The 26,426-nt window shown below is 38.7% G+C and overlaps 1 protein-coding gene across 1 annotated transcript in view; it reads right to left on the reverse strand.

The window, feature by feature from the left end:
- Nucleotides 1–3,168: 3,168 nt before the first annotated feature.
- The window catches only part of LOC126187923 (cytosolic carboxypeptidase-like protein 5), a 164,263-nt gene continuing 141,005 nt past the window's right edge, over nucleotides 3,169–26,426 (reverse strand). Inside the window, exons 10-11 of the mRNA XM_049929288.1 lie at nucleotides 6,084–6,278; nucleotides 3,169–5,473 (exon numbers count right to left, since the gene is read on the reverse strand). Of these exons, the coding sequence (XP_049785245.1) occupies nucleotides 4,172–5,473; nucleotides 6,084–6,278 (1,497 nt within the window). The 3' untranslated portion in view covers nucleotides 3,169–4,171. The remainder of the gene's footprint in view (nucleotides 5,474–6,083; nucleotides 6,279–26,426) is intronic.

Below are 26,426 nucleotides of genomic sequence, written 5' to 3' on the forward strand. Positions count from 1 at the left end.
TACCAACCATGCAACTAGTAGTCTGCAGCATGTCCTTCTGGAATTGTTTCAGCATTTAACCTTCAGGGAAAGGTTTTCACTAATGAGTGACACAATGAAAGGTGGATTTTTTTTTCATTCTTCCTGAGGAACATTTGTTGCCTGTTGGTGAGTTTTAGGGTGAATTTGTTTGATAGGCAAAAGACACTCTTCTACATCCCAAAGACGTATGGGCCTCATATCAGGTCTATGGGAAGTCCAGTCCAGTAAATCCATTTAATTTTCTTTTAATCATGGGGCAATGGTCCTTACTACAGGGGCAGGAGTGTTACTGCTTGATTCAGTTCTCTCACAGATATGTGGACAACATATTATTATCTAAAACGTTTTCATAAAAAAGAGTCAATTTTGCCATTAATCAAAAGCATTGATCCCAGGAAAACAGCCTCCTCCAAATTATACTGTAATCACAACACAATTATCAATACCTATCATTGCACATCAACTAGATCCACAGGTGCCCAACACAGTGCCCCATGTCATCGCTTCACAAAATTATTTTCCACTGCTTTACATACCAATTATGTAATTTATTTGTCCCATTCTCAGCAATGTCATGCATTTGTTCCTGACATTACTGGTCTCCAAAAGTAGCATAACAATGAAAACTGAGTCCCACTGTCTGTTGACAGTTTGTGAGATATGTGTGTGCACTAATGTATGCTCAAATATATTGCTTGATGTCATCCATAATTTGTACTCTGAGTGAGTGAGAGTGAGTGTGTGTGTGTGTGTGTGTGTGTGTGTGTGTGTGTGTGTGTGTGTGTGTGTGTTAGAGAGAGAGAGAGAGAGAGAGAGAGAGAGAGAGAGAGAACGAACTCCAGTCTGGAAGTATAGGCTGATATCTAGGCAATACACTTTATTTCCTCACTTTTACTCCCTCATGGGATTTGTGGTAGGTAATAAGGACTCATTCAAACATTCAGTAGCCACTAGATCGAAAGAACAGTTCATTGTTGGGTAACATTTCTCTAGCCATTGTACAGAAGGTTTGCACTATTATGCAGGTTCTGTTTTTAACAGGCTTCAAGTGTAACTGACAACTGTCCAATAAACCTCATATTTTAAAATCTAGGTTGACATGCTTCTCTGTAGTCTACTTCTTTTATCTTGTACAAAAGTTCTTAGCAGTGTTTGAGAGTGCTGCACTGTAATGCATTGTTTATGGTATTTTCTGTGTAAGTTTTTAAATAATCATCTTTTCTGGTTTTTAAATTTTCTTGTAGTTTCAGCTCTCTGAGACTGTTTCAGCTCTCTGAGACTGCAGACGTGTGTGCGCAAGTAGCATTTGCGTGTGTGTGTGTGTGTGTGTGTGTGTGTGTGTGTGTGTGTGTGTGTGTACTGCTGACAAAGGCCTTAATGGCCGAAAGCTATGATTGTGTGAATCTTTTTATTGTGCCTGTCACGACTCAGCATCTCCGCTACATGGTGAGTAGCAACTTTCCTTCTCTGGTGTTGTTACTTATCAGCTTTCTGTTTTTTATGTAACGTCTCCTTACATTACTGTGTAGCTATAGCTCACATTTTTTCCACGGAACCTGATAACTACATTAAATTAAGAGAACATATAGTTACTTTAGCTTTATTTACTGATGCACATCATGAATCACACTAATGTCTGAAATGCACAAAATAATTAATCAAAATAAAATGAATCTTGTCTTCTTTTTATAAGATTTCAGTCCACCATCTCTCTCTTTCTCTCTCCCCTCACACACACACACACACACACACACACACACACACACACACACAGTAGTTTCTTATACAAATGGACATTAGGAAAAATGGTAAGTTTGATAAGGAGATAAAAATGAATTTATGTGTGACTGCTATTATTTTCAACAATATATTCACTCAGTAATGGGAAAAGGAAACAGTCAAGTTTTGAAATTGTTTGAAAACTGACATAATATATGTGTACAAATGTCAACAATTTATTTACATAGGATATTTTAATACCAAGTGGATTTCTGTGAATGCTTTGTCTCTAACAAATATTATTTAAGCAATAGCTTTACAAAATAGCCAGTTTAAATTTCTGGGTTTTAGTACACAACCATAAATATTTTTATATGAAGGAGAACTCATTAATTTAAAAATTTACAAATGGAAACAAAATATCTTTTCTGCTTTTGTAACAAGACATAATGCAATGATAACTGAAAGTGGAGAATTCTGCTGCACATGAGGGTTCAGAGTTGTATTTTGACAGTTACTGGAGAATACTGATTTGGGTGATTTTAATGTGTGTACCATTCACATATCAGTTTAAGATGTGGTAAGGTGATTATTAAATTACAGGGACATCATTGGCTGACAACTCAAAATTAATATTTATAGTACATCAGCAACATAAAGAGTACTCCGACAAATAAGCAGAACATAATCTGACAAAAAGTGAGGAAAATTTAACGATATTGTGGAAAACACTCTCTTATTGCCTGTTACAATCTCACATTAGATCTGGAAATATTCATTAAGTGTTTTCAACAGTGTTGCGTAACTATTTTTCCATGATATCTGAATTGTCAAACTGACGGTAGATCCATTTCGGGACTAGAAGAGTACTCTAATAACAATTTATTTAATATGTGAATGTGTGTGTGTACACGCGTGTGCGATTATACACATGCCCTATTTGGTCTGTAATGTTATAGATAATTTGGAATACAGCACATTCATAAATACAGCACATTCATAAAAAGAAAAACAAAATAAGTACATTTTTAATTAAGAATATAGTTGTGAGAGCACGTGTCACACTGAAAAATCAAGTAATTTCTGTTTTATAATTTTCATGTGTGCTCAGCACATTTTAAGTTTAATATGCTTCAATATTACAAACCAACAAAACATGATGTGTTTTGCTTATATAAAAGCAAAGATTCATTCACATAATTATTTTTCCTCTACATATTTGCATACTTGTAAAAGATGAGTAAAGAAGCTTGTGAACAGCACGCACGCATGCGCGCGCACGCACACATGTGCACATGCGCACGCACGCACGTGCGCGCACGCACGCATGTGCGCGCACGCACGCATGTGCGCACACGCACGCACGCACACACACACACACACACACACACACACACACACACACACACACACAGAAAAGGCAGACAATATAATTAATTCATTTACTTTTATCTGGAAAAAAAGAAAAAAAAAGAAAAACATCTAGTGCTCATATGGTGCAACAATAAAACACCAAGTACAAATTCTTCACAACACAAGTCTTACTTTTCCACAAGCAATTAATTGTGTGGAAAAAGATTATGTTTGAAAGGTACCAATGCATGAAACATTTCCCTGAAAATGTTTCACAGTCTTAAAGCCTATCTAAATTTAATTTTATGGGGCACAACAACACTATATTTTTATTTTAGTAGATATATCATTTAAGTACCAAGGGGCATTCAGATCTCTAAATCAATGATCTATTAACACTGAAGTACAAATAATCTGGTAAAACCTCAAAAATTCATTTTGTTGCACATTTACTATACACACTGAGGCAGTAAACACATTAGTCGCAGCACTCAGAACACTATGTTTTCTACAACAATTACATTGCAACAACACGAACAAACCAGCACATAGTTTAAGATAATTTATATTAACAATGATCAGTAACAAGGAATGGTGCATACAGGAAACAGAAAGACAGTGGCAGCACTTGTACACAGAAGATAGAAACTATCTTTTGTTCTCTGTAAACACACAAGTATTTTTACAGATAAAATTCAGTACCAGTGTCATACAAACTAATTAATGCTTTATATTAATCTTCACAGAAGAATTGGTATAATTGTATAATACAATAAAGTATTCTCACAAGAACAAATAATTACCCCCATAGAGAAGTAATGCATTTGTGGTATGAAGTTACCACCTCAACAATGTAATTTTGCAAGTGAAAAAAATCAAACCCTGTAGTCCTGAAGTATTGTGGCTGTATATACATGACTTCTCCACAAAGATAAACATATACATTGATTAAGGCTAAGAATAAAATGTATAATATATTTATGAAGATTTATCAATATATTCCAGTATAAACATAATATTTTCAACATATTTCATACATGTATCACAGGCTACTCAAGAAAAGTATAGTTTTTTTTTCTTAAAGCTTGTTAGATTTACTTTTTTTTCTTTTTTTGTCTATTGCTAGTTCTCCACTAAATGACTTTTTCAGCTTAGCAGCAACAGTAGTGAGACTTTTAACTGAGACTTTTACTCGTTTCTTTGTCACATCAGTATTCAGTTTTTTCCCAAATGATGGTGACTTCTTCAGTACTTTAACGGGTGAGAGGTGTGTAGTTTTACTTTTAGCCTGCTTATCAAGCCTAGTGCTATATTTATCTTTACTTGTTCCAGTGACATTATCACCTTCATGTTTGCAGCTATGAACCACAGTATTTGCTAGTTTTGTGAGTGGTTTCTGTTTCCTAGCCTGAGACAAGTGACAGCAGCTATTATCAGTATCTTCCTTCAGTAAGGAATTACAGTGCAACTTATCTCTGTTACATTCAGAATAATTAACATCTTTTGAAAATTTTGGTATTTCATCCAGAGTATTAAAACTTCTTAACATACTTATATCTGTATCAGCATTTAATGACAAAGCACCTTTGCAGCTTAAATTTCCAGTAGACACTGATCCATTATCAACTTGTGAAGCAGATTGGAAAATTGAATGATCACCCTTTACAGGAGATATTTTTAGACGTTTTGATCCTTGTTTCACTATGTGCTGATCACATAGTGCTTTGTGATCATCCTTAATAATTTTTATCCTGTTGGGTGTTACTATTCTCCCTACTGTAATGCCACTTCCACGAGATACCTGCTTCAACAATACCTTATCCTTTTGGATATCTGCACCTTGAAATCCAAATCGATTTTCGTGAGAATTTTTTGAGCTTGGCACTCTTGTTTTGGAAGAATGACTGTATGAGGTAGAAACATTCTGTTCACTTCTCTTGCCATTTCCAACATTACCAAGTATTCTTCCATTAACCATATTTTTCCCATTCTTTGAGTTCGCAGCAACTGTAGCAACAGATACACATTTAGTTTTAACACTAAGTATCTGCTTAAAAACACATGTTCCTGCAGCACCTGGAGTGCCTCTGACTCTCTTTGTTCCAGTTAAATGACATCGCTGTAGAGAACAAGGGCTTGCAGGGGTTCTGGATGATTGGAAACTGCGACCAGTCCTCACATCTGACACAGCACGAGATGTGCCTACAGGAAAACCTGAAACATTTTCTTTCCTCTCTTCTGCAATGCCTTGAGGGCAGTTACCATTCAGCTTGCTGGTAGCTTTTGCTGGGAGGGGAGCCAGTCTTCGGACACGTGGAATGCTCTTGAGGGCAGTATCACTACTGGATGGCCGCAGTGGTGATCTGCTGGCTGCAGCAACCTGGCAAAGACTCTCTCACTTCAATCCTCAGCAAAAATGCAGTCATTAGTTCTATTTATATTGACTGGCATGCTTTACAGAGCCTGGGAGAGGCAGGCTGCTTATAAAACAGGAACTCTTAAACATGCATGGATGGAGAACTGAATGCATACACAATAGGCGTATGAAATGATGTATTTGTCAAAAAACCATACAATTTAGAAAAAGAACTGTTTCATATCATATACCAGTTGAACACAATGATTTAAAAACTAAAAAAAAATGCCCAAGTAAATAAAGAATTACAAAAATAACACTCTAATATAAAAAATATTTTAAAAATCTTGCATGGTCCCTTATATTAAAGGCGTAGTATTACACACGGTCCTCAAAAGACTAAAGTTAAATGGGACAAATCTCAGTCTCACAATTTTAACTATTATATATACATTTTAAAAATAATTTTTTTATCACATTCTACATAACCATGCCTCAAATGTAGACATCACTGAAGCAATTTGTAGTGCGGGTAATGATACAGGAATTTATAATTCTTCAGTCAAAATGAAAACTAACATATACAGCACTCCTTGATATTTATGTCATCCAAGAGCGTAACTTGTTCGCCTACCTGTGAGATGGGCTGTGAGTTACGTGCTTGCCTCTGAGCTCTTGACATTTTGTGTCCATGTGCTTGCTCTGGAATACAATGAGCACGCAGCCAGTCCCTTATCCCAGTTAGAGAACGGAACTCAGAATTGGGTATGCGACTCCATGGGTTCTGTCCTGAAAGGTCCAATATTGACACGCCAAGAGCTCTTCCAACCTATCGAGCAGATAACAAATTAGAGAACACAAAAGATTTTTTTACATAACTGTCACTGTAACTAAAAATCAGCTTTTGTTAGGTATGTACATACATACTCTGCAGGCCGTTGTATAGTCCATGGTGGAAGGTACCTCATATAAGTAGGGAATTGGAATTCATAAGTGAAGCAATTACAAAATTATTATTGATAAGGAAGATAAGGGTTTAATATATCATCGATGATGAGGTCATTAGACATGGAGCATAAGTTGGATTGAGAAAAGAAGGGAAAGGAAACTGGTCATGCGCTTTCAAAGGAACTAACCTGGCAGCTGCCTTAAGGGTATACGGAATCAAAGGAACTAACCTGGCAGCTGCCTTAAGGGTATGCAGAATGAGTTTTTCGATGAAAACATCAATTTTTGGGTAAATGCATTTTCGAAAAATTTAGACTCTCCCATTTAATACCATGTATAAAATATTTGGATGACGTGAACAGAACTATTTTAAATAATTTTTTTAAATAATTTTGACACACAATGTTCCGCACCTTGTATATGAGACGTGAAATATATCTGATATAGACAGACTTGCCAGAGATATAACTGAGCACAAGAGAGTTAGCTTTTCTGTTGGCTACACTGCTAGACAGTTGACAATAGATTCTGCACCATTTGTATTGTTTCCTTTGTGAGTACATCCATGTCATTGTTGTGAAAGTCATATGTGGAGAAGTCATTGAGTTTTCTTTCCTTCAACATGCCAAGATCTAGTCTGAAGGTATTTAGAAAGCGTGTGCATTGGCGCAAGAAAGTAAAGTGTACTAAAAATTCGTCTGATTCATCTTCATCAGTATCTGATGTCCCAGTAGCGACTAACCTCAACACTGGTAGTGATACATTGAGTGATGCTGCTGCCACTACACCGGAAAGTGCTTCAAGAAGAAAACTAGCTGGAATTGAAGAAGACTACAAGAAACTAAATGCTGGGACTACAAAATATGAAGTAATTAACGTCTCTTTATTATCAGACATTTTGGAGAACAAAGTGTGCTGCAAACATTGTGGAAAATGTGGTGTTTCATTGAAAACAAACTTGCATGTAGGACTTGCTTGTGAATTAGAGTTGCTGTGCAATTATTGCAAACACAGTGTTACTTTCTTCAATTCCTCACATGTTTCTGCAGATACAGATAAACTATATGATATAAACATTAGACTGGTTTATGGATTACGGTGTATAGGAAAGGGCAGGGCTGCAGGTGCCATGTTGTGTGGTGTGATGAACCTCCCTCCTCCACCTTCAAAATTTAACAAACACATAATTGCAATAGGCTCTGCTGTGGAAGATGTGGCACAGGAAAACATGAAAGATGCTGTTGAGGAAGCAGTTGTTAAAAATAATAATAGCAGAAACTTGTCCATAGCTTTTGATGGAAGCTGGCAGAAGAGAGGCCACACATCTCTGAATGGTGTAGTAACAGCTACAAGTGTGGACACTGGTAAGGCAGTTGATGTGGCAATACTTTCCAAGCATTGCAGATGCAAGGAGAAAATGAAAAATAAACATGAAGAGGAGTGCATGGCAAATTACTATGGGTCAAGTGGTGGTATGGAAGTTGCTGGTGTAAGAAGTATTTATCAACGCTCAGTAAAATGGTACAACGTTAGATACATAAATTATCTTGGAGATGGTGACTCAAAGGCTTTCAAAGAAATTGAGGAACTGAGACCCTATGGTAACAATGCGAAAATTTCCAAACTGGAGTGTGTCGGCCATGTTCAGAAAAGGATGGGATCAAGACTTCAACAGCTCAAGGCTAGCATGAAAGGCAAGAAATTGAGCGATGGAAAAACTTTAGATGGGAAAAATAGACTGACAGATGCTACAATAGATCATATTCAGAAGTGCTATGGTCTAGCAATAAGACAGAATACAGCAGATGCAGAATTAATGAGAAGAGCAGTCTGGGCTCTGTTTTTCCATACAGCTTCAAACAATGAGAATCCGCAACATGGGCTATGTCCAAAAGGAGACGATAGTTGGTGTAAGTAAAACAGAGGCAAGGTAACTAAGAAACAATACAGTCACCCTCATCACCTGCCACCTACCATAATGGATGAAATAAAACCAATATTCCGAGACCTCGCAGATATTAGTCTACTAAAGAAATGTCTTCATGGCCGAACTCAAAATACAAACGAGTGTGTGAACCATGTGATACGGAATAGACTACCTAAAACTGTGTTTGTGGGTATAAACACACTTCACTTTGGCATTTATGATGCTGTTTCATCATTCAATCAGGGCAATATAACAAAGTGCAAAGTTCTGCAGAAGTTGGGGCTCTGTGTAGGACTACGAACTGCCACAGCTACGCTTTGTTTGGACAAGGAACGGCTCAGGTCTTCAGATAATGCCATAAAAGTATATTCAAAGATGACTAGACAGCATAGCAGAGCCATCAAGAGGAAGCTGTTGGACGATTCTGATGATACAAGCTATGGAGCAGGCTTGTACTGGAGTAAAAACTTTGAAGCTAATTTCCTGTAACTTTAGTTTTTTTGTGTATAAGGTACATTTTCTCAGGGCCTATTTATAGTAGAAAGATGAAATTTTCTGTAGTTGTTCCTTAAGACCTTCTAATATATCTGAATTAAAAGATATGTGGAATTATTTTGTATTAATGGATGTAAAATTTAAAATACTTGTTAAAATGTATAACTTTTTTTAACATTTACGAAAAATAAAATATCTGAAAAACTATACATTATTTTTTCAAAATTAATAATTCAGCATAAAAGCAGAACATATCTCTGCGTTCTGTGAAAATATCAAGAGTATCGTCGCAATAACAAATGAGAAAATGTTCCTAACTTTTAGCTCAATTTAACATTGTAAGCATAGGGCGTTCCGTATACCCTTAAGGGATCTAGGGAAATCATAGAAAAGCTAAATTTGCATAGCCAGATGAAGATCTGAACTGCCTCCCTCCTGAATATGAATGTCAGTGTGTTACAATCCATCAAGTTTTATGTTTGTCTGCTGATGATGACAGATATCTCATTAGGCGTATGTCTGTAATAATTTCATATACCTCTACAACTTGGAACAAGCTGCTACAGTCACAGCAACTGTTCAAAGTTACAGCCCCACATTATACATAGACACAACAGTGTCATACAGAGTTCTGTTGTACATATTGAAACAGACAATTTGTTTAGCATGTGCAATCAAAAATACACTTCAATAGCATTCTTGACAAACTGACTCTAGGAATATTATATCAAGGAAAATAATCAATGTTTGATTATTTGGTGCTTTCCCTTCAATCCATCTGCCAGAAGAAGAAGCAATTGGTTCCGAAAACTTACACATTTTCACATCCTTTTAATGTGTTTTTTCCTGCACTGCTTGATGAGCTGACTTTAGGAGTAGGATTCATTAATACTATATAAAATCTGAATATGGCACTGACTGATTAGGAAAAGCACAATCCAGATGAAGATCACAGCAACCAAAACAGTGGTCCATAAAATATGACGAAACGGTCACATACTTGGAAAAGTTTTATCAGAAAAGAAACATCTATTTCTCTAATAAAGACAAAGTCAGTGCAGTTGTAACTAGGAGATTCTCTTCAGTCTCAACAGATGTTTTGTACACTATATTTTCTTCATGTGAACCCACAAGAAGAAATCAGGTGAATAAGGTGGCCAAAAACTATGACCATCTCTTTCTACATCTACTTCTCACACAGCTGTTGATGGGCAATATTTGCAAAGTGAGCCAGGGAATGAATGCTTGTAAGACACACACACACACACACACACACACACACACACACACACACACACACACACACAGAGAGAGAGAGACACGGTGCCTCTAGTATCAGTGGGTGTGCTGTCCGTATGTAGAATGGGGAAGGTATGTGATCTAGTTGAGTTTGACCGAGGGCAGATTGTGATGATCTGGCATCTCGGTATGAGCATTTCAGAAGTTGCATGACTTGTCAGGTGTCCGAGGAGAGCTGTAGTGACTGTCTTCAACATGTGATGAAACCAAGGTGAAACCATGTCAAGAAGTTGTGGGATTGGGCGACCACACCTCATTACAGAATGTCGGATGCTGTAGGCAGGGCAGACTGGTAAAAAAGAACAGGCAGTGAACTAAGGGCATAACTAACATCAGACTTTAATGCTGGGCAGAGTACAAGTGTGTCTGAAAATACAGTGCACCGTACGCTCCTAACAATGGGCTTCTGCAGCTGATAGCTCATGCATGTGTCAATGTTAACACCACAACATCGGCACCAATGACTGAAATGGGCACATGACCTTCAGCACTGGACACTGGAACAGTGGCAGAGCATTGTGTGATCTGATGAATCATGATACCTTCTTCATCATGCTGATGAGGGGGGCGCAAATCGATCATCTTCTAGGGAAACAACTCCTTGACACCTGTACTGCAGGACGGAGACAAGCTGGCAGCAACTCCATTATGCTCTGGGAAACATTCACGTGGGCATCCCTGGATCCAGTGGAGATTGTGCAAGGCAGCATTATAGCCAAGGACTATCATACACTGGTTCCAGCCCACATACACCACTTCATGACAATAATGTTTCCCAATGGCAGTGGAATTTTTCAACAAGATAATGCTCCATGTCACAAGTCCAGGACTGTGATGGAGCAGTTTGAGGAACACAGTGGAAAATTATGACTGATGTGCTGGCCACCCAATTCACTAGATCTGAATCCGATCAAACACATCTGTGATGTGATTGAACGTTATGTCAGAGCTCATCGCCCCCTCCCTTGAATTTATGGGAATTAGCTGACTTGTGTGTGCAAATGTGGTGCCAACTCCCTCTGGCGACCTACCAAGGCCTCTATGCTTCCATGCCATGATGCATTGCCACTGTTATCCATGCCAAAGGTGGACATACTAGCTATTAGTAGGTGGTCATAATGTTCTGCTTGATCAGTGCATATACGGTCAACTTTTTTTAATTTTCTTAGTTGTAGCCACTTTTTTGTTGTTACATGTTTGCTTCATTCTGTTTGTTTTTGTTTTGTTTTCAGATTTCCAGCTTGGGTCTACAATTATTTTTTATTGTCAGATATTGTTTTCCCGTGGCCAAATGAAATGCTCAAAATCTCTACCATTAACTATAACACAAGCTTCTAAACGCCGCATTGTGGGTTGTCTTATACGCTCCCGTATTCCAGGTGTTTGCTGTACCTGCTGAAATCCTTCTTAAATATGCTAGTGACGAATTTTCACATTCACAATAGGTCTTGAATGCACTATGTACCTTAATTTTTCCCAAAACTGATTAGTGTTGGCCAAGCTGTTGCCACCCCATGACCTATCCATTTATTTGGGAAATGCTGATTTAAAATTGTTCTTGCTTGTAGAGCAAAATGAAGAGGTGTCCTGTCATGCACAGTACACGTGTTCTGATGTAAGTGTAGTGGAACTTCTTCCAACAAAATATGTAAATGTTCTACTAAAAAAGCACTACATGATGCTCCACTCATTGTTCCATGCAAAATGAAAGCTGCAATAAATCTGTCTCCAATCATGCCTGCCCATACATTAACACTAAACTGATGCTGATGTCTTGTGAATGGGATTATAGACAAAAAGTGTTGGCCCTGAGCACACATCCTCAGTAACCAAATAGAGAAAAAGCTTTTCTGGACTGAAAACCTGAGTCCGTAAGATCATGCACTCTCTGAAGCTGATGTGTATAAAAGAGTTGAGCTCACAACACTTTCCGCACTGTAACACGATTCCTTTCTCAGTTTCTGCTGTTTCTCTGGCACTGCTACAATTTTTGTCCACAATGCATGAAATGCTCGATTTTTACATCAGGGGTTCTAAGACTGGTCTTCCACAATGACATAACCTTCTTGCAAAAGAGCCTGTCTCCATAAAATGTTCAAGTGGTCTTTGAAAGGTGTTATTGTTCAGTAAATGTCTAGTACAAAATCTATCAGCATACAAATATCTGGCCTCAAACACATTGCAATTCTGCAAATCCATACATCAGGTGCTTGTCCACCATATGTAGATTAGAACACATTTTAAAGACAAATGTACAGTACGCACTAGTTCAATAAGAATAAAGCCGAGCACATGTCACCCCCCCCCCCCCCCCCCCCCTGGAAGGCAGACACAATAAGTCACTCTCCAGCTGAGATCGCTAACACATGTTTGTTTGGTGGTGCCCATCTCAGAAACAGCCGATAGATTATTGGTGGAGGAAGAATGTTCAGCACACGCCAGATGCCAATCCAATATGAACTGTAGAGTAAGCTTCCATTATTGATTGTGTTCTCAATATTAAAAGGCTTCGCAAATTTACTAGTACCATGGCAGCTAAGATAAACATAAGAAGGCTTTGACTCGACACTTACCAAAATAAACAAACATTTGAAAAGAAAACATTCCTTTAGAACCAAGCTGGAAAATTGAAAGAAAAAGACAGAAATGAAGCAAAATGCAACAACAAAAAAGGGGGTGAATGGTTTGCCTGGGTGCTCCACAATCACATTTTGGAGATGGAGCCTTACCCCCCCCCCCCCCCCTTCTTCTTCTTCTTCTGTTGCTTATCCATGAATAGATGTTGATGACCACATGTTGCATCTTTCTTCCGTGAACCGCAGTATGTAATAGCTGATCTACACTTAATAGTCCTGTCCACTGCATTATATTGCCCAACCAAGATGTTCTTCTTTGCCCTTGTCTTCTTTTTCCTTCAATCTTCCCTTCTATTATTAACTGCAGAAGCATATATTTGGTGTTCCACACTATATGTCCTAGGTATGCAGTTTTTGTTCTTTTAAGCATGTCAACATTTCTCACTGCTTGTTCATTTGTTCCAGTACTTCGGTGTTGGTTATTCTTCCAGTCCACGGTATTTTAAGCATTCTGTGATACATCCACATTTCAAAGGCCTCTAACTTCAAATTGTTGTCATATTTATTGTCCATCCTTCAGAGCCACGTAGAAGCACGGACCAGATGTAGCATTTTACAAATCAGACTCTAAGGTTTAGGTCTAGGTCTGTGCTTGTAAGAAGATTTCTAAATTTTATGAAGAAATTTCAGGTGTTCTCTATGTAACATTTTATTTCCAAGTCTGTTTGCCAGTCTTCACAAAGCCAGGTTTCGAGGTAATTAAACTTGTTAACTCTTTGTATTACAGACCCTTGAAACTGTAGATTTGCATCTTTAAATGAGTCGGACTCTCGTGTGACAATCATAAAATTAGCCTTTTTGATGTAAATATTCAGATCTAGAGTACTGCTGTAATCTCCTACTATGTTGACGAGTTGTTGAAGGTCATCTAAATTATCAGCTATCAATACTGTGTCATCGGCACAGGAAATGTTATTGATATACACTACTTTAACCTTTATGCCTTTTTCTACATCATCAAGTGCCTCCTGAAAAATACTCTCAGAGTATAAGTTAAATAACAGGGGTGACAGAATGCATTCTTGTCGGACTCCTCTACATACTCATATATTGACCAAATCTGTGACCTCATTATCAAATTTAATCTGCACTGTCTGATTCCAATATAAATTCTCTATACAGCAGATATCTTTCTCACCTATATCAGTTCTTTTGAGAATTTCCATGAGTTTATGATGTACTCTATCGAATGCTTTTTTGTAGTCAATAAAACAGAGGCCTACACTTTTACCCTTAACAAAGCAGTTTTGTACTAGAACTTGTAGCTAATGAATTTCACACATTACCCCACCTATGAAGATAATCAATGCTTGTACCATGAGTGGTACGTATTCATGTTCTGCGCAAGTGACCAGAGGCAGATGGTTCCTTTGTGATACAGGGGAAGATCTGCCAATGTGAAAGGCAAGCCTCTGTCCAGTCTCATTCCAATGACTCAGTTAAGCTGAGATATGCAGTTCCATGGCTGTTCACGTGGATGATTTTCCTAATCAAAACTGGTTTCTTCTGAGGACAATGGTGGCTTGATGGATAGGAAGTTGTGGTCTGCCTTGTATGTGATTAAACTCATGGAGAAGAGCTGCCTTTCATCAAAGTTCACAGGGCAGAATGTGGGTCAATATGACCAGCCTTTCGACAGGAGTTGATCTTAATGTACAACTGGTAATTTCCATTGTGTTGTTCAGCTGAGCATGTGCAGTGCACAGGTGTGCCAGGGAGTGTTTATTTTCCATACAGTGCATTTACACTATATGGAATACAGGTTGTTGTTGCTGTTGTTGTGGTCTTCAGTCCTGAGACTGGTTTGATGCAGCTCTCCATGCCACTCTATCCTGTTCAAGCTTCTTCATCTCCCAGTACCTACTGCAGCCTACATCTTTCTGAATCTGCTTAGTGTACTCATCTCTTGGTCTCCCGCTACGATTTTTACCCTCCACCCTGCCCTCCAGTACTAAATTGGTGATCCCTTGATGCCTCAAAACATGTCCTACCAACCGATCACTTCTTCTAGTCAAGTTGTGCCACAAACTCCTCTTCTCCCCAATTCTATTTAATACCTCCTCATTAGTTATGTGATCTATCCATCTAATCTTCAGCATTCTTCTGTAGCACCACATTTCGAAAGCTTCTATTCTCTTCTTGTCTAAACTATTTATCGTGCATGTTTCACTTCCATACATGGCTACACTCCATACAAATACTTTGAGAAACGACTTCCTGACACTTAAATCAATACTCGATGTTAACAAATTTCTCTTCTTCAGAAATGCTTTCCTTGCCATTGCCAGTCTACATTTTATACCCTCTCTACTTCCACCATCATCAGTTATTTTGCTCCCCAAACAGCAAAACTCATTTACTACTTTAAGTGTCTCATTTCCTAATCTAATTCCCTCAGCATCACCTGACTTAATTCGACAACATTCCATTATCCTCGTTTTGCTTTTGTTGATGTTCATCTTATACCCTCCTTTCAAGACACTGTCCATTCCGTTCAACTGCTCTTCCAAGTCCTTTGATGTGTCTGACAGAATTAGAATGTCATCGGCGAACCTCAAAGTTTTTATTTCTTCTCCATGGATTTTAATACCTACTCAGAACTTTTCTTTTGTTTCCTTTACTGCTTGCTAAATATACAGATTGAATAGCATTGGGGAGAGGCTACAACCCTGTCTCACTCCCTTCCCAACCACTGCTTCCCTTTCATGTCCCTTGACTCTTGTAACTGCCATCTGCTTTCTGTACAAATGGTAAATAGCCTTTTGCTCCCTGTATTTTACCCCTGCCACCTTCAGAATTTGAAAGAGAGTATTCCAGTCAACATTGTCAAAAGCTTTCTCTAAGTTTGCCTTTCCTTAATCTAGCTTCTAAGATAAGTCGTAGGGTCAGTATTGCCTCATGTATTCCAACATTTCTACAGAATCCGAACTGATCTTCCCCGAGGTCGGCTTCTACCAGTTTTTCCATTCGTCTGTAAAAAAATTCGCGTTAGTATTTCGCAGCTGTGACTTATTAAACTGATAGTTCGGTAATTTTCACATCTGTCAACACCTGCTTTCTTTGGGATTGGAATTATTACATTCTTCTTGAAGTCTGAGGGAATTTTGCCTGTCTCATACATCTTGCTCACCAGATGGTAGAGTTTTGTCAGGACTGCCTCTCCCACGGCTGTCAGTAGTTCTAATGGAATGTTGTCTACTCCGGGGCCCATGTTTCGACTTAGGTCTTTCAGTGCTCTGTCAAACTCTTCACGCAGTATCATATATCCCATTTCATCTTCATCTACATCCTCTTCCATTTCCATAATACTGTCCTCAAGTACATCGCCCTTGTATAGACCCTCTATATACTCCTTCAACCTTTCTGCTTTCCCTTCTTTGCTTAGAACTGGGTTTCCATCTGAGCTCTTGATATTAATGCAAGTGGTTCTCCTTTTTCCAAAGGTCTCTTTGAGTTTCATGTAGGCAGTATCTATCTTACCCCTAGTGAGATAAGTGTCTACATCCTTACATTTGTCCTCTAGCCATTCCTGCTTAGCCATTTTGCACTTCCTGTCGATATCATTTTTGAGACGTTTATATTATACTTTGCCTGCTTCATTTACTGCATTTTTATATTTTCTCCTTTCATCAATTAAATTCGGTATCTCTTCTGTTACCCAAGGATTTTTACTAGTCCTCGTCTTTTTACCTACTTGATCCTCTGCTGCCTTCGCTATTTCATCCCTCAAAGCTACCCATTCTTCTTCTACTGTATTTCTTTCCCCCATTCCTGTCAATTGTTCCCTTATGCTCTCCCTGAAACTCTGTGCAACCTCTGGTTCTTTCAGTTTATCCAGGCCTCATCTCCTTAAATTCCCACCTTTTTGCAGTTTCTTCAGTTTTAATCTACAGTTCATAACCAATAGATTGTGGTCAGAGTCCACATCTGCCACTGGATATGTCTTACAATTTAAAACCTGGTTCCTAAATCTCTGTCTTACAATTATATAATCTATCTGAAACCTTCTAGTACCTCCCGGCTTCTCCCATGTGTACAACCTTCTTTCATGATTCTTGAACCAAGTGTTAGCTATGATTAAGTTATGCTCTGTACAAAATTCTACCAGGCGGCTTCCTCTTTCATTTCTTAGCCCCAATCCATATCCAACTACTATGTTTCCTTCTCTTCAGTTTCCTACTGTCGAATTCCAGTCACCCATGACTATTAAATTTTTGTCTCCCTTCACTACCTGAATAATTTCTTTTATCCCATCATACATTTCATCAATTTCTTCATCATCTGCAAAGCTAGTTGGCATATAAACTTGTACTACTGTAGTAGGCGTGGGCTTTGTATCTATCTTGGCCACAATAATGCCTTCACTATGCTGTTTGTAGTAGCTTACCCATACTCCTATTTTTTTATTCATTATTAAAATATTTGTTAGAACAAGAATACAAAGAAAAGGAGGCTGAAGAACAAGCAGGTTTTAGAGCTGGAAGATCAACAATTGATCATATCTTTTGCCTACAACAAATTATTGAAAAAAAATGGTTCGGGCACAACCTATACATTTAGTATTCATAGATATAGAAAAAGCCTATGATAGTGTGCCTTTATCCAGTTTATGGAAAGCTTTAATATCAATAGGAATAAATCCAAGAATAATTAAAGCAATTCAAAATTTATATAAAAATTCTATTTCAAAAATAAAAATTGGTAAATATCTATCACATGGATTCCAAGTCACAAAAGGATTACGTCAAGGATGTAGCATCTCACCTACATTGTATAAAATATATACAGAAGTAACTTTACAGAATTGGAAGAAAAAATGTCACGCTATGGGAATACCAATAAATGATAGAACAATATACTCGTTACAATTTGCAGATGACCAACTGATTATAGCCCAAGACTATGAGGACATAGAGTATATGACCAGAAAATTGATTCAAGAATATAAAAAATCAGGTCTAAATGTAAACATGAATAAAACAAAGTACATGGTAATTGGTGGAGTGAATGGAATGGAGACTTAATATTAGAAGAAGGGGTGGGAACAATAACAGTTACTGAGGAATATAAATATTTAGGTGTGAAAATTACAAATGATGGGGAACAGGACAAAGAAATTAGATCAAGAATAAATTCTGGAAAGACGACAATCTCTTTATTGAATGGAATTCTCTGGGACAAACACATAACAACTGATAACAAAATAAGGATTTTTAAAACAATAGTTAGGAGCATTATTACATATGGTTCAGAAGTGTGGACAACAAAATGGCAACTGAAATCAAAATTATTAGCCACAGAAATGGATTTCTGGAGACGTTAAGCAAGAATATCAAGACGAGAAAGAATAAGAAATGAAGTAATCAGAGACAAGATGAAATGTAAAAATTCAATTATTGATTTCATCGAGCACAAACAACTTAAATGGTATGGACACATCAGACGAATGGAACAGGAAAGGCTACCAAAATGCATAATCGACTGGGTACCAATTGGAAGAAGAAAAAGGGACGACCACCTGATACATGGAAACAGGGAGTTCAGTCAGCAATGAGGAAGAACAACATTCCTGAAGATTTATGGACAAATAGAGAAGAGTGGAGAACAATAATTAGTAACTTACTGTAATCTAGAATAGGTGCTGGAAAAAATGTACTCACATTGTAAATCCAGAATAATAATAATTAAACCTACTCCCGCATTACCCCTATTTGATTTTGTATTTATAACCCTGTATTCACCTGACCAGAAGTCTTGTTCCTCCTGCCACTGAACTTCACTAATTCCCACTATATCTAACTTTAACCTATCCATTTCCCTTTTTAAATTTTCTAACCTACCTGCCCGATTAAGGGATCTGACATTCCACACTCCGATCTGTAGAAAGCCAGCTTTCCTTCTCCTGATAACAACATCCTCTTGAGTAGTCCCCATCTGGAGATCCGAATGGGGGACTATTTTACCTCCGGAATATTTTACCCAAGAGGGTGCCATCATCATTTAATCATACAGTAAAGCTGCATGCCCTCAGGAAAAATTACAGCTGTAGTTTCCCCTTGCTTTCAGCCATTTGCAGTACCAGCACAGCAAGGCCGTTTTGGTTAGTGTTACAAGGCCAGATTAGTCAATCATCCAGACTGTTGCCCCTGCAACTACTGAAAAGGCTGCTGCCCCTCTTCAGGAACCACACGTTTGTCTTTCCTGTCAACAGATACCCCTCCATTGTGGTTGCACCTACGGTACGGCTTTCTGTTTTGTTGAGGCACGCAAGTCTCCCCACCAACGGCAAGGTCCATGGTTCATGGAGGTACGAGTTACTAATAATACTAATACAAGAGATGCTTATGGACAGAATCTATGTAATTTCAGTTTTTAGTTTAGTAAATGAGTACTTATTTCCAGTTGTTAAGTGAGCTTTTATGTAAAATATGGTCCTATAAACAATGGCTGAGAAGCACTTAATCTGTAAGTGTGATGTCACCAGTGACCTCATTAGTGTTGGTGGCAAAGGGATTGGATTGGTAATTGTGGCATACTGCAAAGCCCTGCAATCATGTTGTAGTCACTTGACGGTGAATTAATGAATGACCAGAAAGTTAATGTGCTTTTCTTACCATTAACTGTGTTACTGGTAGGCTGCATAAATCTCTTCCACTCAGGAATCACTGGCATTTGTAGCGTGAGCTGCACTGAGTGGAGCCAATTAACATGAATTCACAGTGTATCTTCCAAGCTGTGTGTGAAAATGTCTGATGCAATGGAACTGATACTGTTTGAGTCTAGAATAGTAGTCTGCTGTAGCATACTGCATGACTTATTTTGAAATGTCTGAAGTTCCATATCATCTAGGTGACCTACTGCTGTTGCAGAGAAAGACAATTTAAGCCTCTGTTCCTCTTCATATGTTGGAAGATCTGAGACTGGAGTAATGCATTTGGCAGCTCTCTTGCAGTGAAAGTATTCCATTCAACGAGAGTCGACAGAATGAAATCACCATTATCGAATAAATATTGACAGCATGTTTCACTTGGGACAGACCTTTCAGTGTGGTGGACAGCTGACAGCTCCAGCTGTCGAACTTTTTTACATACTAGCTCACTTAACAATTGTAAATAAGTAGTCATTTTAATAAACTCAAAATAACTTCACTGTATAAACACAAGTTCAGTGAAGTTAATTTTGTCTACTCGCATAAGATAACTGGACACGAAATGCTGGGGATAGGGAGGTATATTATGTACGTAAACTGAAAAGTGAGCAGTGCTCATAAGAGGGCAGGAGGGGTAGGGGGGAGTTGCCTTTCCCAGAAGAACACTACAGCTGTAACACACGATGAGTAAGAATCAATTTCCCCTCTAGCAGTGTAGAACAGTTTGCAGAGATTTACACAGATTCTGTCCATATCTGTTTCTTGCAATAGTATTATTAGCAACTAATATTGGTATTACACATAGTTTTAATGTACTTTTTGGAACATAAACACTCCCATTGTATGTCTGCACACAGCATCACCAGTGATTCATAAGGCATGCTGCAGAGGGTTGGAGTAACATTGTGAAACACACTGTAGCTACATCTTGATATAGTGGAGTAGATGGAGTGGGGAATCATCTGCTTTGTCTTCAGTTTGCATACCTATGATGAAAGGAGGAAATGCATCATCACATTCTGGTGAGCCACCTTCCTTGTGCTTCTACTCTCCAAACTCCCCCCATTCCCCACCATGTTACACCCTCAAAACACCATTTATCTGTTAATATGACTCTACCACACTTTTCTTAAAAATCTTCAATTTTTCCATCCCCTGTGATCCGGAAACTATTAGTCCTAGAGAAAATCAAGCACCAGATAGTCCAGATTACAATATGAATAATATTATGAAAAGGATAGATTGCTACCCACCATAAAGAAGACACATAAAATTGCAGACAGGCACAATAAAACAACTGTTACACATTGAGCTTTCACCAAAGGTCCCTGTCAGGAAGAAAGAAACACACACACACACACACACACACATATTCACAAATGGACGCACACCTCACATATGCATGAGCATAAAAATTTGCAACTACACGATTTTTCCACCTATTCGACATTTTTTGGCCTTTTTTGACTGGGCTATTCCATGAACAATGATTAACACATTTCTATTGGCGGAATTCTACATCTACATTTATACTCCGCAACCCACCCAACGGTGTGTGGCGGAGGGCACTTTATGTGCCACTGTCATTACCTCCCTTTCCTGTTACAGTTGCGTATGGTTTGCGGGAAGAACGACTGCCAGATAGCTTCCATGTGCACTCGAATCTCTCTAATTTTACATTTGTGATCTCCTCGGGAAGTATAAGTAGGGGGAAGCAATATATTCGATACCTCATCCAGAAACGCACCCTCTCGAAACCTGGACAGCAAGCTACACCACGATGCAGAGCGCCTTTCTTGCAGAGTCTGCCACTTGAGGTTGCTAAACATCTCCGTAACGCTATCACGCTTACCAAATAACCCTGTGACGAAGCGCTGCTCTTCTTTGGATCTTCTCTACCTCCTCCGTCAACCTGAGCTGGTACAAGTATAGGTTGAACGAGTGTTTTGTAAGCCACCTCCTTTGTTGATCGACTACATTTTCTAAGGACTCTCCCAATGAATCTCAACCTGGCACCTGCCTTACCAACAATTAATTTTATATGATCATTCCACCTCAAATCGTTCCGTACGCATACTCCCAGATATTTTACAGAAGTAACTGTTACCACTGTTTGTTCCGCTATCATATAATCATACACTAAAGGATCCTTCTTCCTATGTATTCGCAATACATTACATTTGTCTATGTTAAGGGTAAGTTGCTACTCCCTGCACCAAGTGCCTATCCGCTGCAGATCTTCCTGCATTTTGCTGCAGTTTTCTAATGCTGCAACTTCTCTGTATACTACAGCATCATCCACGAAAAGCCGCATGGAACTTCCGACACTATCTACTAGGTCATTTATATATATTGTGAAAAGCAATGGTCCCATAACACTCCCCTGTGGCATGCCAGAGGTTACTTTAACATCTGTAGACGTCTCTCCATTGAGAACAACATGCTGTGTTCTGTTTGCTAAAAACTCATCAATCCAGCCACACAGCTGGTCTGATATTCTGTAGGCTCTAACTTTGTTTATCAGGCAACAGTGGGGAACTGTATCGAACGCCTTCCGGAAGTCAAGGAAAATGGCATCTACCTGGGAGTCTGCATCTAATATTTTCTGAGTCTAATGAACAAATAAAGCGAGTTGGGTCTCACATGATCGCTGTTTTCCGGAATCCATGTTGATTCCTACAGAGTAGACTCTGAATTTCCAGAAATGACATGATAAGCGAGCATGAAACATGTTCTAAAATTCTACAACAGATCGATGTCAGAGATATAGGCCTATAGCTTTGCGCATCTGCTCGACGACCCTTCTTGAAAACTGGGACTACCTGTGCTCTTTTCCAATCATTTGGAACCTTCCGTTCCTCTAGAGACTTGCGGTACACGGCTGTTAGAAGGGGAGCAAGTTCTTTTGTGTACTCTGTGTAGAATCGAATTGGTATCCCGTCAGGTCCAATGGACTTTCCTCTATTGAGTGATTTCAGTTACTTTTCTATTCCTTGGTCACTTATTTCGACGTCAGCCATTTTTTTCGTTCATGATGTGATTTAGAGAAGGCACTGCAGTGCGGTCTTCCTCTGTGAAACAGCTTTGGAAAAAGGTGTTTAGTATTTCAGCTTTACGCATGTCATCCTCTGTTTCAATGCCATCATCATCCCAGAGTGTCTGAATATGCTGTTTCGATCCACTTACTGATTTAACGTAAGACCAGGACTTCCTAGGATTTTCTGTCAAGTCAGTACATAGAATTTTACTTCCAAATTCACTGAATGCTTCACGCATAGCCCTCCTTACACTAACTTTGAGATCGTTTAGCTTCTGTTTGTCTGAGAGGTTTTGGCTGCATTTAAACTTGCAGTGAAGCTCTCTTTGCTTTCGCAGTAGTTTCCCAACTTTGTTGTTGAACCACGGTGAGTTTTTCCCGCCCCTCACAGTTTTACTCAGCACGTACCTCACTAAAACACATTTTACAATTGCCTTGAACTTTTTCCATAAACACTCAACAATGCCAGTGTTGGAACAGAAAAACCATCCTCCCTTTTTTTTGTAATCCTATTTACTTCCATATTCAGGGATGCTGCAATGGTCTTATGATCACTGATTCCCTGTTCTGGACTTACAGAGTTGAAAAGTTTGGGTCTGTTTGTTATCTGTAGGTCCAAGATGTTGTCTCCATGAGTCAGTTCTCTGTTTAATTGCTCGAGGTAATTTTCGGATAGTGCACTCAGTATAATATCACTCGATGCTCTGTCCCTACCACCCAACCTAAACATCTGAGTGTCCAAGTCTACATTTGGCAAATTGAAATCTCCACCTAAGACTACAACATGCTGAGGAAATTTATGTGAAATGTATTCCAGATTTTCTCTCAGTTGTTCTGCCACTAATGCTGCTGAGTCGGGAGGTCGGTAAAAGGAGCCAATTATTAACCTAGCTCGGTTGTTGAGTATAACCTCCACCCATAATAATTCAAAGGAACTATCGATTTCTGTTTCACTACAGGATAAACTACTACTAACAGCGACAAACACGCCACCACCGGTTGCATGCAATCTATCTTTTCTAAACACTGTCTGTGCCTTTGTAAAAATTTCAGCTTTCCGTACCTATAACAATTTCAGCTTCAGTGCTTTCTATCAGCGCTTGAAGTTCCGGTACTTTACCAACGCAGCTTCGACAGTTTACAATTACAATACCGACTGCTGCTTGGTCCCCACAAGTCCTGAGTTTGCCCTGCACCTTTTGAGGCTGTTGCCCTTTCTGTACTTGCCCGAGGCCACCTAACCTAAAAAACTGCCCAGTCCATGCCACACAACCCCGGCTACCCGTGTAGCCGCCTGTTGGGTGTAGTGGACTCCTGACCTATCCAGCGGAACATGAAACCCCACCACCCTATGGCGAAAGAATACGTTGGATTCCATAACTTCTGACTCACTTTTTTCTGGACAAAAGCTTTCTATCTCAAACTGCTCTTCTCTGCCATCCCCAACTGATAGTTTGATCATCACAGAAACACCCAAGGAATGTCCCTCTGGCAGTGAAAACTTGAGAAGCTAATATACTACAAGAGACACATTCAAGATGGGCTCACATGAGGTGAATATAAAAGGAAGTACTGTCCTGAGCAATTCATAGAATAATCATGAGCCGAAGACAAAGCTATTCTTATTTCATTTTTCTCTCTCCTTCCTAACTAAGTAAAAACACTTGTATACAAGCATTTAATAGTGTTATCACCTCAAAATCTGGAACTGTTATTATGAAATAATAACAAATGAATCGAGCTGGAACTATCTGACCTGTAACGAAGAAAAACTAATTGGCATTAGCAAATGTCCTTACATTTCCCATATTCCATAGTAATCTTGTTCTTTGAGGAAATACAACACAACAATTTTAAGAGTATACTTATTGCAATTTGATATGCAGATATGTGTGCTTATGGGTCTTTGATCGCTTTGGTTTTGAGAAGAAAACCTAAATAATCTCTCTACAGTAGTGTGTAGCAAATATTAGACAACAACGGGAGGGGTTTCTCTTAAACTGGAAATTACTATATGCTAGAATGAGGTCTTGGTTTGTGCTATTGGACCAGAGTGGGTACTGTTTGTTATGGCATAATGTGTTATCGAAAAGCTGCTGGAAGCAAATTTGCTTACTTTCAGTTTACTAGCAGTCAGTTTCCTACTAATTCATAATTATTCTCCTCAAGTACAGGGCAACATTGTGCAATTAGGGGAGAAGGGAGCAGTGTCAGGGAACTGTATCACAGTCTCTCTTCTATATGTCTGCTGACTATTGCACCTATATGACTTGTAGAATTAAATCAGATAGTGGGGTTGGGGAAGGGGGAGGTGCTTAATAAATTCATAACCCTTGCAAGAATCATAATTAAAACTGCAACAGCACTTTACAATCCAAAGTAGCGTAATTCAGTGTGCTTTGGCATGGGCATATTGCTGTGGATTTATTACAAATCTGTTCACAACTGATTTTTCTTTATTTTTTTATTTATTTTATTTTATTTATATTTTACTTTTGTGAGGATGATCTTCCATGTGCATAACTACATTTAGTATGCACCCCTTGGACGATTGTCCTTTACTATGTTTCACTGAAGACAGGATTTGTGGCTCCCTGTGCAATAACGATGATGAACTCTGTGGCTCGACACCTATTTCAGTATCATTTGCAGTTGTTAAGCATGTGACATCATCACTGTACTCCTTACGTACACTGTCCTCACAGTTGAGCATATATGACACCACACATTCCACTGACTCATATTACAGCAATGCTACTGGTTCAGTTGCCACTCTCTCTTTGTGGAATTCCTTGGGTTGTTTTCCGATGACATGTCAACTAAAGCAACTGTCGATGTAAATATAATGCCTTTGTTTATCATTGCCATTTCTCTGCTTTGTATCAACATCACTGGCACTGTAGCACTGTTGTGAGTAACTCATTGACTAAGCAATTCCAGTACGCTCCATAGCCTCATGCTGTAGTCGTAACTGGATACCTCCAGTCACACCCCTGTTGCCAGTAGCAGCCAATATTGTGGCCCTGTTGCCATTATAAACCAATTTTTTGGTTGCATGGTAGACATAATGTGGGGAATCAAATACTGTAAATATCATTGGCCTTTTGCAACATCACACTCAAGAGATTTCTTGCAAGACATGCCCACCTATCTTTATAAAAGTGATCTACCTATGAATAAAACTACTAGCACTACTCTCATTGTGATGCAACCAGGTGTGAGACCAAAAAACTTCGCCAAAGACAGATTTAAAGAGCAAATTGGTATATGCTAGTGATTTTGTCATCTGTATAACTGTTACAAATGATGTGTCATGTAATGAAGTGGATGTTTGTATTGGAGGTTTGATGAATTTTCTGAAATGAAACAAGCTGTAGAATACTTTTGTTGATACAATTAGAAACCAGTTTGATCTACTTGAGGACTTATGCACTTGAAATGAGAAAAACAAATGCAAAAATCAAAATAACGGTCATGTGTGGTAAAATGTAGCTTCTAGACATAAGTACAGGGTTATTACAAATTATTGAAGCGATTTCACAGCTCTACAATAACTTTATTATTTGAGATATTTTGAAAATGCTTTGCACACACATACAAAAACTCAAAAAATTTTTTAGGCATTCACAAATGTTCGATATGTGCCCCTTTAGTGATTCGGCAGACATCAAGCCAATAACCAAGTTCCTCCCACACTCGGCGCAGCATGTCCCCATCAATCAGTTTGAAAGCATCGTTGATGCGAGCTCGCAGTTCTGGCACGTTTCTTGGTAGAGGGGGTTTAAACACTGAATCTTTCACATAACCCCACAGAAAGAAATCGTATGGGGTTAAGTCAGGAGAGCATGGAGGCCATGACATGAATTGCTGATCATGATCTTCACCACGACCGATCCATCAGTTTTCCAATCTCCTGTTTAAGAAATGCCGAACATCATGATGGAAGTGCGGTGGAGCACCATCCTGTTGAAAGATAAAGTCGGCGC

This window comes from Schistocerca cancellata, chromosome 1, assembly GCF_023864275.1.
Source record: "Schistocerca cancellata isolate TAMUIC-IGC-003103 chromosome 1, iqSchCanc2.1, whole genome shotgun sequence".
Taxonomy (NCBI): Eukaryota; Metazoa; Arthropoda; class Insecta; order Orthoptera; family Acrididae; genus Schistocerca; species Schistocerca cancellata.